Genomic DNA, 18,858 nt, shown 5'->3' with positions numbered 1-18,858 from the left:
CCATGACAGAATTCTATTAGTGCTGCTATAAATAGACCATCAGAAAGAAAGAAGCCACACATATTTGCTTGGAAATACAGAAAATTTAATGGCCTCTGGGGACTGCTATAACATAAAAACTCGAGACCCACAGTTTCATGTCTCTTCTGCTCCAGTCTAAGCAAATGCATTCACTCATTCCTTCATTCATTCAATACACATTAACTGAGCACCTACTATGTCCCAGGACCTGTGGTAGGTTCTGGGGATAGAAAGATGAATAAAGGGACAAAGCTCCTGCCCTCCAGAGGCTCACAATCTGATGCAGGAGGCAGGCAAGTAAAAAGGCAATTATAATGTGGTGAGGAAAGTGTTATGATGAGAGATTCAAGGGTAACATGACAGACTTAGACAGGCAGCCAGGTGAATCTAAAGCTTTCAGGGAAGGCTTCACAGAAGGGGTGATTTCTAAAGTGGGTGTTGAAAGATGAATAGGAGTTGGCAGATTTGGGGTATTTTTGACAGAGTATTCCAAAACCCAGAAAGGCACAGGAGAACATGGGTCACCCAGGGACTCGTGAGTGAGTGGATCTGACTAAAGTCTTGGATGCAGTAGATACTCAGGAAGTGACTAGGGCAGAAGTCAGATGTTCTCCTTGGGGGTGGGAGGAGGGCGGTGCTGAGGAGGAGCAAGTGTGGGGGTGGCAAGAAAGGAAAGAGAAAGCTTCCTTTTGGACACGCTGAGTTTGATGTGCCTGCAGAAACTTCAAGAAGGTATGCGGGGCTGATGCTCAAGGGATACAGATTTAAGGACATCAGCCTCAAGGCGGTGACTAAACGAAGGGCCTGGAGAAGCTCATGGCGAGGGCTGTGCAGAGGGAAATAAGGAGGAAGCAAGGGTGACCAGATGACCGAACCGGCTCCAGGAAATGCAAGCCTATCAGGGGCAGGAGAGAAATTTTGTCAGAGGATCACCACAAGGATGTGGTGCCCAGATCAAGGGCTGTGATGCCAACTGAGGCAGAGAAGCCCAATAACACGAGGGCTGAAAAGTCCCCACGTGAGTCGACCTTGGGAAGATTCAGGAAGCCAGCCTGCAGTGGGTTCAGGAAGAGCTGGAAAGTAAAGAAAGACAGATAATAACTATGGGAGACAAAGCCTTTTTAAAAAATACTCAGCCTTAAAGATTATGATCAAAGAGCCCCAGCATGTCTATTAACTGTTTTGAAGAAGCCAGTGGACAGAGAAATGGGAAGAATCCAGAGTGAGAAGGAATACACAGGAAGCGAGGCCCCGAGGACCGAGAAGGGGACGAGGGCCAAAGCGCAGGTGGAGAGTCTGGCTTCGGAGGGGGAGAGGGGCTCCCACCCCACTGGTGTGAGAAGCAGGGGCGGGAAGGACCAGCACAGACACGACGTGTGTGGACGTGGGAAGAGAAGACTGAGAAATCCCATCTCCTGGCCTCTCCGTGAACTCAGGAGATGAGGTTTCGGCTGAAAGCAGAGGACCCGAGGATAGGAGTGGAGACCTGAAATAGCCACCGGGCAAAGGGAGAGCCAACGAGGGGCACAGGGAGCACATCTGGGCTGCACCCCAAGACCAGCTGAGGTTGGAGAGGAGTCCGTGGAGGTGCATGTGCTGAGAGGTGCCGTTTTCCTGGCTGTGCTCAGCACCTCCGGGGGCAGCGGAGGGAAAACAAGACAGTTGAATTAATCCAGGCCGGGACTCTGCTGGGCAGGAAGCGGGGATGGGCAAAAAGGAAGACGGGCTGCTGCCCTGGTTACCTGGAAGGGCGTGAAGGCAGGAGGAGGGTGACGCACTGGAGAACACACGATGTCATCTAGTAATCAGGGGTGAAGAAAAGAGAGACAGGTGAACAGGTAGGAAGCAATGACCAGAGAGTTAGGCATCAAAAATGGAGAAATTGGGCCTTCCCTGGCAGTCCAGTGGTTAAGACTCCACCCTTCCACTGCGGGGGGCACAGATTCGATCCCTGGTTGGGGAACTTGGATCTCGCAGGCCTCGCAGGGCGGCCAAAAAAAAGAAAAATGGAGAAATTATGGGTCATGACAGTGTCTAGGATGTAACTAAGAGAGGGTTTTAATGGAGGAAGTGGAAAGACACCTGGAATTGACTAAAGAGTCTGTGAAGTTTGATTAATCTCTGATGCCCAGTTGCTACATGATAATACCTGTATCACATTTATAAAGTTATAAAGTTATTTTTATTTGTATTTACTTATTTTTTTATTTAACTATAGTTGATTTACAATATTGTGTTAGTTTCAGGTATACAACTTCAGCTTATTTTCCATTATAGGTTATTATAAGATATTGAATGTAGTTCCCTGTGCTGTACAGTAAATCCTTGCTGTTTATCTGTTTTATACATGGTGTGCATCAGTTAATCCCAAACTCCAAATTTCTCCCTCCTCCTCCCCTTTCCCCTTTGGTAACCATAAGCTTGTTTTCTATGTCTGTGAGTCTATTTCTGTTTTGTAAATAAGTTGATTTGTACTATTTTTTAGGTTTCACATGTAAGTGATACCACAGCATATTTAGACAAGTTTATTTTTAAAGGAACTTGCAGAGTAAGATTTGACTGTCTGGAAAATATATACAAAATACAATATCTAATTACATAATATTGCCAAATAAATGCACTACAACCTTTTTTTTAAGTCAAGCACAAATTATATTTTATTCTTTAGAGAATGTTTAATAAGAATATCTTGAAAAATTATTTTTTAAGTTTGTCTGAGTCTCTGCTCTATTAAATTGATTATGAAAAGTTAAAAAAAAAAGAATCTGTGAAGCAAGAGGTATAGATGATTCGTGAAAGTGGACTTCAAAGACACCAAATTTGAGGAAGAGGGGATGGAGGAGAGGACCATGAATGTGGGGGAATGCCCAGTAGTGTGGCAGATGACAGTGACACAGAAGGGAAGAGATTTGGGGGAAGGTTTTATATGAGGGTATAAGAGATGCCATTTGAACTGGCACAGTTGGGTCCCTGGGAGAGGGCTGGTGCCCTCCTTAGACATGTAGCACATGGGCTTGGAAGAACTGTCAGTCTCCCTGTGAAAGTTCTAGAGAAGCAGGTGTCTTCGATGAAGAGCCAAATTCCAGGTACGAGTATTCTACAAAGAAGTGGCACCTTTGCAGAGTTTTTGGATAAAGTTTACAGCACATTGGCAGAGCTGTTGGTCAGGTTATAAGGGAGGCAGTGGGTCATTCTGAGGTTGAAAGGGTGGGGATGGAGGAACTGACACTTTAGGCACAGATGACTAATACGGGGCCTGGTGGGAACACCTGACTTCAGGATGTTAGCTAGAGCTCTGGGGTCAAGGGTGGTCCCGGAGGGTATACAAGACTTGGTGACATTCTCAAACGGAGGGCTTTGGTGAGAGGTTTGGGGATCCCAGAAGATACAGTGGGACAGTTGTCCCAGGACAATGGGACAGCTAGATTGGTTGATTCCCAAGACTCTCACTCTTGGGTGGAAACCAGAGCAGGCTCCCAGGAGATGAGGGCAAGTTGGTCACACCCCCAAAGAGGTCCTAACCTAGGTGTGCAGATTCCAGATGGGACATTCCTTCTGGTAAGAAAAGCAGAGGACCCGGGGCATGGACAATGAAAGAAATTTAGCAAGGGAAGTCATAATTACTCATCATAAATCTCTAAAAATAGAGATTTACTGGGAGCCAGCAACAAATTCTAAGCTGGTAAAGGCCACCCAGGCACATGTAAACAAATCAAACACCCAAAGGCCAATTCGGCTGAACCCATGATCACCAGATATGTGGGTTTCCAAGTTTTTCCCTCAGCTTCATCCTGAAGAGACTTCTTCAATCCTAGGAGGCCAATGGCCAGAAAAATCTCAACGATTATCCAAGTAGCCCGACATCACGGGAATCACAAGGCCTGGCAGGGAGGGTGGGGAAAGGAAACACCCCCTCTTTGTGTTCTGGAAGTAGTTTCAGAATAATGCTGGGAACCCGGAAGTTAACCTGAGGCCTCCGGTGGTTTAGGCACACCCCCATCTCCCTCTGCATATGTACCCTTCTGAAGAGGGTTCAGTCACACAGCCTCTTCTTTTTCACTCCACACTCACCTAAGGACACGGGACATCACCCATCCCAGTCAGCAAATCCTGACTATTCCAGGGACACCTGCACAGATGGGTGAGCAGGTAGCTGCCACCCTCAGCTCAGATGTCATCTCCTCCGTGACACCCTCGCCAGCACACGCACACACACACACACGCCAGACACATGCCCTCCACTGCCCCCCTCCAGAGAGTTGACCATTGCATCTATGATCACACTGGGTTCTGTTTGTTTACATTTTGCCTCCGCAGCTGCATTTGGAGCTTCTTTATCCCTAGGGTCTAGCATCCAGTGAATATTTGTAGGATGAGTTGAGCTGGGCTGAGCTGGGAGAGTTAAATTGAATTGAACTGAATTGAAATGAACAAAAATGACACTGGGGAATCACAGAGCAGTACATTCCCACAGCAACAAGATTGAGCGTTACCATGACTTCCCCATCAAGGGTCTCCCCAGAAACCCACCACCCCCAGAACATCTCCCCTGTTCCCCTGGCACGGCGCCCCTCCCCCACCAGGCAGGTCCTCATTGCTTCTTATGGAACAGAGCCGGCGCTGGCTCGTTGCTGGGCTCGGCCATGACCTGCATGGGCTGGTTGCTCAGGGCGGCCTCGCGCATCTTGTGGTACATGAACTCGTTCTGGCGGAACATGCGCAGCTCCATCTCCGTCTGCATCCGCATGGCCTGTGGGACGGGGATACACCGTCAACAGTGACGACAAGCCCCCAGGACGTGGTGGTCTCTGACCTACCCTGGCCCTTTTGGAAATGACAGACATTGGGGTAAATGGGTCCCAGCCACCGAGATGTAACTGTACCCTCAGAGGACACACATATACAGATACACACACACACACACACACACACACACACACACACACACTCATCCACTGCGGGTCTAATGTCCCGGCAGTGGGCTCCGTTTGTTTGGAAGAGAGAGTTAGACCCCTGAGAGAGCAGCTTGAGGGACTGTTCCCAGCAGAGAATGTTTGCTCTCAGGAACTGCCAGGTGGGGACCTGGATTTGAACCCTGGTTCCAGCACTTAAGTCCCATCTAGCACTGTGGGACTTTAAGCAAATGACTTAATCCCTTCAGCCCTCAGCTTCCTCATACATGAAATGGATGCAATTCCCTTGTACTTTACAATGGGCTGGGAAGATTATAGCGTGTGACACATAGAAAAACCCTCATTCTCCCATATGTTAATTCAAGAAATATTTATCAAGGGGCCGGGCTTGGTGGAGCAGTTGAGGTTAGAGCAGTGAAGAAGGTGACAAAGACTCTTCTTTGACAAGCTTAATACACTGACATAAAGTTAGTCTTCTCGTACATTCTATGACACCAGAGTCTGTCTTCTTTCCCTATACTACTGCCTGAGGACAGTCCTTTGAACCCTGTCACTTTCAAGTAAATCAGCCCTCAAAGCACAAAGCAAACCAGCAGCTATGAAGAGCGTGCCCCTCGACAGACACTGTTCTAAGTGTTTTTCACGCGACTCATCGAACCCTTGTGACAAACCTAAACTTTTCTCTCCATTTTCCTGATGAGAAGACTGAGGCCCACACACTCGGTATCTGCAGCCACGTGACTGGAAAGTGGTAAAGCTGGAGTTCGATCCCAGCAGTGTGATTCCGGAGCCTGTGCTCCTCAACTATATTCCGTGTGGCACGTTTTGTAATATATGTGCTGCACACACGTGCACACCATTGTTTAGGGTTTTTTCAGTCCAGACTTGAAGCATCCGAAGCATTCCAGGGTTCAAGTCTGAGCTTTGCCATCCACTCACTTTGTGACTAAGGAGAGGTTACTCCCCTTCCCCGGGCCTCAGTTTTCTCAGGTGTAAACCAAAGGTAGTGGGCTAAGCATTTCTGAATTCTCTTCTGGTCCAGCAGGCAATCTATGGTCTTTCCAAAAGCAGAGTCTAGCACTCAGCTTTCATCTTCAGAGAGCCCAGAAGGTGAAAGAAGCCACAAGAAGCCACTTGCCTCTAAGTCCTTGGTGATGGGGTGGGAGGGTCCGTGTGTCACCAGGAGAATGGCGTAGGCTTTGCAGATCATGCCGTGCCCCACCTCGATGTTGCCAGCATGCCAGTTGGTCAGCCCTGCCCTCATGATAGCCATGCCCAGCTGGGCATTGTTGGGGTGATACAGCTTCCTGTAGGGGCAGAGCAAGTAATCATAACGTGTATTCCCCACCTGCCTTGTATCCGCCCAACATTTGACAACTTATAAAGGGATTAAGTCTATCTGCTTTCCCACCAGCACGGTGGGGCACCCACATCAAGGGTAGACTGAGGCGCACAGAGATGCAGTGAGATGCCAACACCCCACATGGTGAGGCCCTGAGAGCGGAGACTCTGAGCTGGGCCACCCAGCCAAGTCCTCATGGGGAAACGGGGTCAGGACCATGCTCTGCACTTGAGTGCAGAGAGCTGGGAGCCTTCAGGAGCTCCCCAGCCCTCTCCTTGGAAAGGTCTAGGAAGTTCAGGGGAAAAGAATAATTTGAACATCCTTCTTGAAATAGAGTTGTCTTTTCACCTCTTTGGCACCACCTAACAGGGCTTCCTTTTAGCACATTGTACAGTTTTCCCAGGTTTTGTCGACTTATTCATCTGGCCAGAAATACAAATGCACATGCCCATGTGGACACATAAGGCAAGAGAGGACATTAGCAGAGGGAAAGCAAGAGAGTTGCATTTTACAATTTACAAGCAAGGATGGCTGACATCTTTTTTTTTTTTTTTTTAATAAAATTTAAAGCTGACAAGATTGCCTCTGTTGCTCGTTAGGGGGAAAACCCTTTCTAAGCACTTAAAATCAAGCCAGATTCCGCCTTAAGGAAACCAAAAGCAGAAGATGCCACCCAAGTAATAGACACGCCGGAGGATTTGGGAAAGACCAGGGATGACAAATAGATTTCATCTCAGGTATCAGATCTGATTATTTGGACATTATTGCTCAGAACACCACAATAAAAAGGCTCAGTCATAAAGAGGACGGTGATCCGTTACTGATGCCCGCTGTGGGCGCAGGAGGGAGAGGGAGCATCTCGTGTGCCATCTCTTTGGCATCCCTGGAATAGACATGTTTCCAGGAGACGACCTGAGTCCCAAGATTGCCACCTACATATAGCCATCCACCATCCTGTTGGCATAGTGTGAGGCCTCCTCAAAGGCCTGCAGGTAGGAGAGGACCTCGGAAACGATGCTCAGCACCCGCAGCGTGTAGATGTTGGTGTCGGCAAACACTGGCTCCTGCTTCTGCAGGCACTCCCGGCATAATTTCACAACCTAGGAGACACAGGCCCTGTCCGTTATCCCTGCACCAGGGCACGTGCTTCACTCACATGTGGGCGCATCACGACGGCACTGGACACTGATTCGTTGAAGACTGAGGGGATTGCTGACAGAGATGGGAAAGCACCAGTTTGTGATCTGAAGATCCAAATGGTCCCTTTTGGCTAAGATGTGGGGATGGAAAGGGTAACCTTGGGAGACACAGCTGACATGTCAGAATGAGGCGTTAGCATAGAAGCCAGGAGGGAGTTATAAAAGCTATATGTGTACATATATATTTACTTCCTCTCACAACAACGCAGTGAGATAGGTGCTACTAATATTCCCATTTTTCCAGAGGAGGAAACTGAAGCACAGAGAGGGTACGTGCTTTGCCAAAGTTGCACAGAGAGTGAGTAATGGAGCAAGGATTCAAGCCAAGCAGTGCAGCTTTATTTGAACCATCATTCCCATGAGTCTCCACCCTGGCTGTGCCTTGGAATCATCTGGAGAGCTTTTTTAAAATCCTGATGCCTGAGTCCTGCCCCGGACCAATGGAAACTGAATATCCAGGGGAGGGACCCTGGCATCTGTCGTTCATATCTGCTCCTTGGTGGCCCTTAGGCACAGTGAGGTTGGACAGTCATGACCTGCTAGAAGTGTACAGCAAGTCCTCTACATACAAAACTTCAAGCTGCAGACTTTCAAAGATGCGAACATGCGTTCCATCAGCGTCAGGCAGGAGTGAAACTGCAGCTCGCCCTCCGTCTCCTATTGCTGAAGATCCTTCAGCTCTACCATCTCCCGCCTCCTCTCCCTCCTCCCATCAGTAACTCTTCTTGCCTGTTCACTCGATGCCAGCCCCTGGATGCCAGCTGTTGTACTGCACTACTGTACTTTTCAAGGGACTGTACTGTAAAATTGAAAATGTTTTCTTTATTTTTTGTTTGTTTTTTATGTATTATTTGTGTGAAAAGCACTATAAACCTATTATAGTACAGTACTATGTAGCCATTGTGTTAGTTGGGTACCTAGGCTAACTTTGTTGGACTTACAAACAATTGGACTTAATGAACACACTCCCGGAATGGAACTCGTTTGCATGTAGGGAGTTTACTGTACAAGATGGATTGGCAGAGAGAGAGCCCAGGAGACCCACTAGGAGGAGGCCACATTGGTCCTGGTGAGTAAAAAGATGGGCCCCATCCCAAGCGGCTTGGAGTCAGCCTTTTCTGACTGACTCACATGCAGATGTAGCTTCAGACGGTCTTTAGAATTTAGCTGTTCACAGCTGTCCTCTCCTTCCCTTGACACTCTCAGGGGAGAAATGTCACCCAATTCTTTCCATTTCAAACGAATGGAAACCCTTTTCTCTGAGACTCTCCCACAGGCCCATGGGGCATCTGGGTGGAGTTTTGACAAAGTGCGAGCTGGCAAGCAATCCTTCCTGAAGACAATGTTCTTAAGCCCGTAGGCCGTGTCTAGCCCTCCATCCAGCCCTGCCAAGCTTGAGCAGAGAAGCGGACACACAAAGAAGAAGAGAAGAGGACAGAGGAATGGAATCAGGAGCTCTAGCTCCTCCCCACGACCCGACAGGACTCCTGGGAGGCAGGGAGCATGTCTCATGTTGGTCACCCCCGTAAGGGCTCAAAAATGGGCAGTGAATGAGTGAGGAAAGGAGAATGAGGGTAAGAGAAAAGCAGGTAGAAATGAACAGAAATTAATCTCCCACATTGCCATGCCCTAGTGGCAACCAAACTCCAGTCATTTAAAGAGCTTGGGAAAAAGATACTGCTTGATGTTGCCTGTGTTCTGTTGCAGACTGGAGGAATCACATCTTAGGGGGTGAGACACCAGAATGTGTATTTCCAACAAGCTGTCTGAGTGAATTCAGTGCAAGCATGTGCTCTGTGGTGTTGGCAGTGGGTCTCAAATTTAGATGCACACTGAAATCACTTGGGAGGTTTAAAAATCTTGATGTCTGGGTCTCACTCCAAGAGATTATGGAGGAATTGACCTGAGCATCAAGACTTTTCAATGATTCCACTGTACAGCCAGTTGAGACCTCACGGTGCTTCTAAAGCCAGGGTTGAATGCCCAGTGAGTAGATCCGGAAACTGTAGCCAGGACATGCATTCAGTTACAGGAAAGCAAGCCACCTGCTGCCATTTCCATTCCTCCATCCTTGATGCCAACCTGAGATAGGACAGACACCCCACCCCTCCACCCCCAGACATTTGTCAGGCTGCCTTTGCTCTCCTCAAATACAGTTTTAGTGAGTTGAACAGTCACTGAGAACACACCCCTAAAAAGGTGCTAAATGCTTAAGGAAAAGAAAAGTCACGGTCTCAACCATGGGACATCTTCCAGAAAAGCAACCTTGCTTGGTAGCCTCCCCGTCTTCACCCACCCCCCACCATTTCCCTCCTTTACTAGAGAATCTTTCCGCCCTCCTCCCCACCCCCACGCCCTATAAAAATGAATTCTTACCTCGTGGTACAAACCCTCAGTGCGAGCCTTGTCAATTTTTTCCATCATATCCTTGGAGAACTGTATCATCTCCTTCACCACCTCCTGAGAGGGCTGGGGAAGGGAGGGACATTGAGTTGCAGACCCCTTTGTGAGGCAACTCACTGCATCTCTGAACAGCTACCATCTTTGACATTCACTGTAGTATGAGATTAATGCCTTCTTCCTTGTGAGTGTTTCATGTCTGTAAATGCCACTCGAGATCCCTACAGCTTGGGACTTCCCTGGTGGTCCAGTAGTTAAGACCCTGTGCTTCCACTGCAGGGGGCACAGGTTTGATCCCTGGTCAGGGAACGAAGGTCCTGCATAGCTTTTCCATGTCTCTCATCACGCTTCTGACTCATTGCATTTTCCATTGACCAAGCACCAGAGCCCTGCAGCTGGCCAGCTGTCCCTACCCCATGCTCATGCCTGGGCTTTTGGACCCCAGTGCAGAATCTGACATTAACCCCTGTCGTGTTTTCTCTGGCACTTTGGATTCTCATTCTCTTCTATCACCCAAAACGTGTGCCATTCTTCCTGTAGACTTCAAGTCAACCACAGATTCTACAGGTATGCCCTTGAATTTTTATCTTCACCCAAATCATTGATTTAAATACTGGCCAGCACAGGGCTGAGGACAGAGGCCAAGGGTTTGACCAGAAAATCAATACTCCAGTTGCCACTGAAGCTCATTAAAGAGGGCCCTGTGGCTGTGGGCTGACAACCCTTCCAAGTGTGTCTACATTCAGTTCATATTTCCTTGTCTTGACCAAAAAGGTATCATGAGAGAACTTGTCATCTATGAAATCTAGACCTACTAGGCTTCCCACATTTGCCTAAGCAGTCTAGTGATCTTGTTTAAAAAAAAAATGAGGTTTTGATATTTGAGGTACCGTAACTAAGAAGCCAGTTCCCACGAAGGCACAATAATTTTGAAGAAAAAGTGCCAAATTTCTCAAAGACCAAAGGAAAAGTTTGCTTGCTGTGCTTATCCATATCAGAAGCTCTTCTCTGGAAAAATTTTTTTTTTGCTTAGACAAACCTGATATAACTTTTTTCCAAAATAAAAATACCTTTATTATTTATTCTGACTATAAAATTGACATATGCAAACTGTAAAAAAAATTAAAATATATGAAAAGAGTATGGAGGAAAAGGTAGAAATCCCCAGAGCCCACCCAAAGATGGACACAGTATGTTGAGGAGTATTTTCCAATATTGAACAATTAGTATGTCTATATGACCATATCAGTGTGTACTGGCTCAACTGCAGTTCTTCTGTATGCACACACGTGCATGAGTGTGTGTACATGTCAATGACATCATTTTTTTCTAACTGGAGTAACACCATATTTCTATTGCCTGTTTTTCACTAAGTAGATTGTGGATATTTTCCCATATAAATCTAAAAATATCTATACTACCTCTTTAATGTATGAGCTAGAATAATTTAATCAGCTCTCCAGTTATCCAACTTTTTCACCATAAGGAATCATCATAAGAAACAACCGCTCTGTTTACATTTGCTGCTCACATTGTTTTGAGGGGTTACCTTCACTAAAATACCAAAGTAACTGGAGAATGGGCATCTGTTCCCTTAAAAAATACACCCCCTTTATAGATGGAGATCAGGGTCTTCCCTCAGAATCCCGGCTGCCTTGAGCCAATTCTGCTGTGTCCATCTTGCGGTAGGAGAGCCCCCAACCCAGGACAGCTTGCTTCAGGATCAGAATCACTTAAGGAAGTGGCATTATATTTATTCTTCTCCCCACCTCACCTCCTTTGGCTTCTGCAGAGTTCTTGACCATCCCTAGAACTCTGACTGCCTTCATTTTCATATTCTTCTGTCCCTGGGCCTCCTTGCAATTCTTCTGTGCTTGTTTCTGCACTTGTCTCACAGCCTGACCCCAACAATTGATACATCCATCAGTGCTCTGACTTCTGGCAGGTCTCACTCCTGACTTAACCTTCGCCTTGCCCTTTGTTTTTTTTTTTTTTTTTTAAGCTCTTTATTGGAGTATAATTGCTTTACACTCTTGTACCAGTTTTTGAGGTACACCAAAGTCAATCAGCTGCATTTATACATATATCCCCATATTCCCTCCCTCCCACGACTCCCCCCCACCCTCCCCATCCCGGCCCTCTAAGGCATCACCCATCATCGAGTTAATCTCCCTTTGTTATACAGCAACTTTCCACTGGCTATCTATTTTACAGTTGGTAGTATATATATGTCTATGCTACTCTCTCACTTTGTCCTAGCTTCCCCTTCACCCCCCGACCCCCCAACCTCATGTCCTCCATGCCTTGCCCTTTGATTTGGCTGAGATGTCTGGCTTCTGGCTGCCTTCCTGCCTGACGACCCAAATGTTGGCTTCCAGCCTGAGTGCTACTCAGCCCTCTGTTAGTTAACAGATCACGTCTTGGTCCCAGACCAGTCATTTCAGTGTGTGTCTGCTTTCCTAAGCCCATTTGAATCAAGCACATCAGTAAGAGGAGTCCACGTCTTGCCTGGTTATGCGGAGTTCTGTGACTAGTGGTCCAGAGGTGTGTCACCCATACATCAGACCTACATCTTTAGTTTCATCTATAGTTTGTTGCCCAAGTGTCGGCTCATAAATCACATCTAGGGGTTTCCCTGGTAGCACAGTGGTTAAGAATCTGCCTGCCAATGCAGGGGACACGGCTTCTATCCCTGGCACGGGAAGATCCCACATGGTGCGGAGCAACTAATCCCGTGAGCCACAACTACTGAGCCTGTGCTCTAGAGCCCTCCAGCCACAACAATTGAGCCCACGTGCCGCAACTACTGAAGCCCTTGCACCTAGAGCCCATGCTATGCAACAAGAGAAGCCACTGCAGGGGGCTTCCTAGGTGGCACAGTGGTTAAGAATCTGCCTGCTAATGCAAAGGACACGGGTTCAATCCCTGCTCCAGGAAGATCCCATATCCCACGGAGCAACTAAGCCCATGCACCAAAAAAAAAAAAAGAGAGAGAGAGAGAAGCCACTGCAATGAGAAGCCTGCGCACCACAACGAAGAGTAGCCCCCACTCACCTCAACTAGAGAAAGCCTGTGTGCAGCAGCAAAGACCCAATGCAGCCAATAAATAAATAAATTTATTTTAAAAATAAACAAATAAATTACATCTAGTTTATGACCACTAGTCTCCAATCTACTGTCAGTTCCGTTGTCTTTAAAACTCAAAATTTTTAGTGAATCTTCTGGAGTAATCAATATCTTGCAGGGTTGACTCAGGGAATACCAAGCTGTTAGGTAGTAATAAAAGCCTTGCTCAATTTGATGTTGTAAGGAAGAGTGTTACTTTAAAATCTGGAAGGGAATTAAATTTTTTCAAGGAGGCTACTGCCAAGGTTCTCAAAACAACCCCACTGAAATGTTGTTAATTGACACATGTAACATGTGATAAAGCTATTCTGAGAAGGAAAATGGGCTGCTCCACTTGGCTCCCTTTTCAGAGTAAAGGCAGGAAAACCTAATCTGCAGGTAGGACTTAAGGAACCCTGCAGAGAGAGGCTTCTCTCTCCAGGAGCACCACAATTGATAGAAAACAGAGTGGAAGAGAGAGGAGCTAGAGAAGGGGGAGGAACCAGAGGAGGAGCCAAAGACGAAGAGCCAGGGAAAGATGGGCGTTGGCTTCCCAGCCGTGAAAACTTGGAGCGTTCATATTGTGAAAACCATGGGTGAGGGGCTTCCTAGGTGGCGCAGTGGTTGAGAATCTGCCTGCCAATGCAGGGGACATGGGTTCTGTCCCTGACCCAGGAAGATCCCACATGCCGTGGAGCAACTAAGCCCATGCGCCACAACTATTGAGCCTGTGCTTTGGAGCCCGTGAGGCACAACTATTGAGCCCATGTGCTGCAAATCCTGAAGCCCATGTGCCTAGAGCCCATGCTCCACAACAAGAGAAGCCACAGCAATGAGGAGCCCACGCACCACAACAAAGAGCAGCCCCCACTTACCACAACTAAAAGAAAGCCCGCGCACAGCAAAAAAAGACCCAACACAGCCAATAAAGTAAATAAATAAATACATACAGACATACATAAAATTAAAAAAAAAAAAAAAAACCATGGGTGAAGGCTGAAGAGAGAGAGAAAGAGAAAACAAGACAAACACAAAAAACACCAAGCAACCTAAACAAGGAGGGTCCAAAGCTACAACTGAGGGAAATTGGTGTTATTTTCTCATTTTTAAAAATCTGGTTTTTATTTTTATCCAGGTCTATATGGGTATGTTTTATATTATATTATATTATATTATATTATATTTATTATATATATATGTATATAGGAGTCAGAAACAATTTTGATGCCAATTGAAGGTTTGAAGGTGAGTCACAAAGGCTGGTATATAGAAAGGAGTTTATCAGGCTGAGATAAAGCATCATCTAAAAAAGGAAAGAAAACAACTGTGATGACATCATAGATAGAAAAGCTTGAAGGAACTCTTAATAAGTTAGTCCAACACTCCACTTTACAGATGAGGAAACTGAGACCCACAAGGCAGAGATCTGCCCAAGCCTAGACATGCAGCGTCACAGCCAGAACTAGAACACAGGCCTCCTAATTCTCCAGTATTCTTTCCACTACATTATAATGCCCTTTTATTATGTCTTCAGATGCACTTGCTTTGAAAAAGTTATATTCAAATCTTTTTTCCTGCTCACTTGTTTTGGTTGAGTTATTTTTATTTTAAGTTATTTCTTTACTGTAATAGAGATATCCAATTTGATATAAAAATAATAGCTTTTGTTTGATTTCAGGTCAGTTTAAGAAGAAATCATCAATGTTTTATATCAAGAGAGATGCCAGCTCTGCAATTCAGATTGAAAAACTGAGCATATGGTCACCAGCTGGTATCAGCATATCTAAAGTTCACTTTAGACATGAACTAAAGGCCACACATCACCTACATAACTATTGGAATTGCCAGGTAAATATTGAAAGCTCTAGAGAAGTGACTACGCAGTTGTTTCATTTAATTTCGGAAGGGAGAAAAGAGGGTCTGGCCTCTCTAAAAATTAGGTAGTGTTAGAGGCAAGTTATGAAAAACATACTCAGGGCCAGGCACCAGGAGGGAAGGCTGGCTGCCTTGCAGATAAGACACACATTATCCCAAAGGTTCTGGAGGGTCAGGATGAGGGTGGACATAGTAGCTCATTCTTTTCTGTAGTTCAGTGCCCCATGCATACGTGTCAATACACATTTCCTGGAATACAGAAACTTTGATCCTGTAAAAATGGGGCTTTTCCTATAAGAACACATTCTTGACAGTTTTGTATCCTGCCCGGGAGGGATGACTCTCACTTCCTCCACACCAGGCGTTGTTGATCCATTGGTTACAGATCCCTCCCCCTACTTCTGTCTGTTTTGAGACTGACTCAGCTTACACACGCACGTAGGTGTGTGAATCTATGTAAGTGCATGTGTCCCTTCTAATTTTAAAAATTAAATAAATTTAACTTTAATTTTCATAAACAGGGGACTTCCCTGGTGGCGCAGTGGTTAAGAATTCACCTGCCAACGCAGGGGACACGGGTTCAAGTCCTGGGCAAGGAAGATCCCACATGCTGTGGAGCAACTGAGCCCATGAGCCACAACTACTGAGTCTGTGCTCTAAAGCCCGCAAGCCACAACTATTGAGTCCATGTGCCACAACTACTGAAGCCCATGTGCCTAGAGCCCATGCTCCACAACAAGAGAAGCCACTGCAATGAGAAGCCTGTGCACCGCAACGAAGAGTAGCCCCTACTCGCCACAACTAGAGAAAGCCTGCACACAGCAACGAAGACCCAACACAGCCAATAAAAATGTTAAAAACAAAACAAAACAAAACAAAACAAAACCTATGTGTGATTTTTCAGACTTGACCAGAGGCAATTACAAAGGCTCTACCTGGCTGGCCTCACCCGTGGGGGGAAAGCTGCCCTTCGCACAAGGGACTTGGAGCAGGGCCAGTGTGTGGCAGTCTGTGAAGGTGCAGCCAAGGACTCCCCTGCCCCTCCCGCCCCGGCCCCCAGCAGGTCACCCTCTTCGCATATTTGCATTCCTGGCCCAGGTGCCTTCATTCCTAAGTCTCTTGTTTTTAACTGAAATATAGTTGATTATCTGAGGTCTTGAGGTCTTCTTCAAGGAGCCTCTACCAAAGACTCCTTATTGGGAAGAGGGGGTTGGGGGAGATTTGAAGACACTTTTCCCCACTCTGACTCTGAACCCAGTACTTTTCCACTCCCAGCCCCTCCCCCACCCCCCACCCCCAACACACACACCTCAGGGTCCATAAAACTGCTTGGAGCCTTTTGTTCTGGGTCCCTGGGCAGTGAGTTGAGCCCTATGCTGATTCATCTGACCCTCCACCTCTGTGCCGTCCCATGGAGGGGAAATGGACCAGGGAGAGACCGCACCCGCTCCAGTCTCAGCCTCGTGCTTTACCATCATAGGAAGTGATTAAAGCCTTGCTGCTTTAATTGGCTGCTCGGACACCTGGCAACCTAGCTCTCTCCCAACTCAGCAGAGCACCTGACAACCCCCTTGGTAAGCCTTCCGATGCTCAGTGGTCTCACCATCCGTTAGACAACAGTTACTCAAGAGTTAAGCATGTTAACCCACCTAAACATTGCCCGATCTCCACATTGCCCATTTCCTGGGACTAGGAATATCTTTGTGATAACACGACAACTCGCATAGGGAGACCAGCCCGTCTGGTCTCTCTATGGGAAATTCTCAGCATCACTTAACCGGCAAAGAGGCAAGAAGAGGAACTTACATTTACTGAGTGTCTACTCTCTGTGCCACTCCCTTTACCTATGTCATCTTGTTTAATCCTCATAACAACCCCTTGCGGTGGGTGCCATCATTCTTATTTTACAGATAAGAAAACTGAGGAACTTCCCCAAACTCAAACACCTGGCCAGCGGCAGCACCAGGACACTAGCTGGGATCCATCAGCAATGCTCTGTCCACCATCCACAAGGGCAGGGGTGTCTTGGTTAGCTGTGGAATCCACCCTCGCCCGGCTCTTGGGAAAGTGCCCAGAAGCATCCCAGTATCGGGGCTGCACATACCTTCGGGTTGTCTTTCACCCCCAGGAAGAGGTCATCCTTCAGCCCTTTCTGGCAGTGCTCACACGTGCAGTCAAAGTAGTACTGCTTCTTCAGCTGCTTCTTGCGTTCTTCGCTGACATTAAGGAAGTCGATATAGGACACCGTCAGCTCCTCTCCCTCTGAGATCTTGCCCAGGGCCCGGAGCTCGATTCTGGAGCAGGGTAAAGGAGAAGAGTCCATCAGAGCCGGGGTGGGAGGTATGCTCTTCGAGGTTTCAAGGAGCTGAGTCCCAAAGACAACGACCTCCACTAACACTGAGAACACTCCATTTCCCTCTAAAGGTGGAGATATGAGGTAAAGGACAGTTGTCTGAATAGTCCTACTCTACTCATTGTAACAATCAAATCTCCTCCATTCAGTTCATTGCCCTGGAATCAGCTCAGACAGACTCCTAGTAGAGGTCTGGGCCCAGTCACAGAAGCATACAACACTTCCCCGCCTGCAATGCTCCCTGTGCATTTAGCTACTGATTGTCTGTAACAAAGGAAGGGAGAAATAATAAGGCAAAAACTCCAAATGAGAGCAGACTTAGTAGTCCTTTCTGTTTGGTTCGAGGACTGCTGCTCTCAGAAACACACATATTCAGTTACCCACCATCTCAGTCCATTCTGTGTCTAATTATAAGCCGCCTCTTACCTTAACCTTTGGTCTGATGGTTCAGACCTACATTATATGAGGAGACTTATGCCTGCAGATCTCTGAAGGCAAATAAAGGCTCTTTATCAGCCCACTGCATTGTTCGCTTTTGTATTTATTGTGGGACATGGATTTGGAGTTGAAGGTGGTTAGCGAGAGCAGACGACATGTCAACACCATTCCAGCCTAGACCTGACCCTCCAGTTACCTACAGCACTACATACCTCACCGTGTAATAGATACAGAATGTGCTGAAGACAAAAGCCCACTGTGCAACTGACGCCCAGCTAGGCCAAACCAGCAGAGACCAGCCCGTGGGCCTCTCGGCCATGCATCTTCCACCCATTAGGTCAGAAGCTATAGAAGAAGTGGTGAGCCCAGCAGCCTGGATCCTAAGCTGTGCCCCTGTATCTCCCCAAGATCCAGGGGCCTCCCTGTCCAGAGGGAACCTGTCGCCCAGAGAGTGAGGGCCAGGATGCCGAGGGCTGGGAAGACATCTACAGAGAGGTCCACAGTCATTTCCTTTACCTCCCAGAAAGGCTGAGTCAGATGTGCTGTGAAAGGTAGGAGAAGATTCCAGCACCACAGAAGGGTCCCAGTCAGAGGCAGCCCCTTCCACGTGCTCTGAAGTCACAGCCAAGCGAGGAATAGCTGAACGGCAGTGATGTGTGAGCCCAGGCATCTGAGGTGACCCCTGAAGGTTAAGAACCTTCTCTCAAAGTGGGCTACACTACTGTCCCCAATACATGTGATCATAGATTTAAAAGCAACTCTATGGGGCCTGGAAAATCTGAGTGCTTGCTCATCTTTTGTTCCTTCTTTCCTGTCTTCTCCACCCTAATTTTGGCTGTTACTGAAGCAACAAAAGGCAAGGAGAGAAGGGCAAGAAGATCCTACTCACAGCTCGGCTTAGAATCCTAATACGTCCCAGCTACAGGGGATTGACCTCCTCATTTCACAAACAAGGATGCTGATGCCCAGAGAGGTAAAGTAACTTCCCCCAAGGTCCCACAGCACTTTGGCGACAGGGTCCAGATTACGACTCAAGAGTTTTACCACATCATGCTGGCCTCGCCTAATTGTCTTCAGTCTGCCTCCCGGGTCTGCAATGCACAGGAAATGGGATGCGCCAATGCCCTTGAGTTTAGGACTCTAGAATGCCCTAAATAGTTGCACAGGAGCGACTCCTGGGCCACTGTTGAACGTGATCTCTGGTATTGCTCC

General features: G+C 47.2%; 1 protein-coding gene across 2 annotated transcripts in view; it reads right to left on the bottom strand.

Moving 5' to 3' along the window:
• Positions 1-2,741: 2,741 nt before the first annotated feature.
• The window catches only part of SMYD1 (SET and MYND domain containing 1), a 39,775-nt gene continuing 23,658 nt past the window's right edge, over positions 2,742-18,858 (bottom strand). For both annotated transcript variants that reach the window (XM_057742001.1, XM_057742002.1), the window contains 5 exons: positions 16,960-17,149; positions 9,852-9,944; positions 7,213-7,376; positions 6,073-6,241; positions 2,742-4,771 (listed from right to left, as the gene is read on the bottom strand). In XM_057742001.1, the coding sequence (XP_057597984.1) occupies positions 4,613-4,771; positions 6,073-6,241; positions 7,213-7,376; positions 9,852-9,944; positions 16,960-17,149 (775 nt within the window). In that variant the 3' untranslated portion in view covers positions 2,742-4,612. The remainder of the gene's footprint in view (positions 4,772-6,072; positions 6,242-7,212; positions 7,377-9,851; positions 9,945-16,959; positions 17,150-18,858) is intronic.

The sequence above is a fragment of the Hippopotamus amphibius genome, chromosome 7, assembly GCF_030028045.1.
Source record: "Hippopotamus amphibius kiboko isolate mHipAmp2 chromosome 7, mHipAmp2.hap2, whole genome shotgun sequence".
In the NCBI taxonomy this organism is placed as follows: Eukaryota; Metazoa; Chordata; class Mammalia; order Artiodactyla; family Hippopotamidae; genus Hippopotamus; species Hippopotamus amphibius.
Note: the sequence above shows the minus strand (reverse complement) of the source record. Positions and strands in the feature narration are given on the sequence as shown.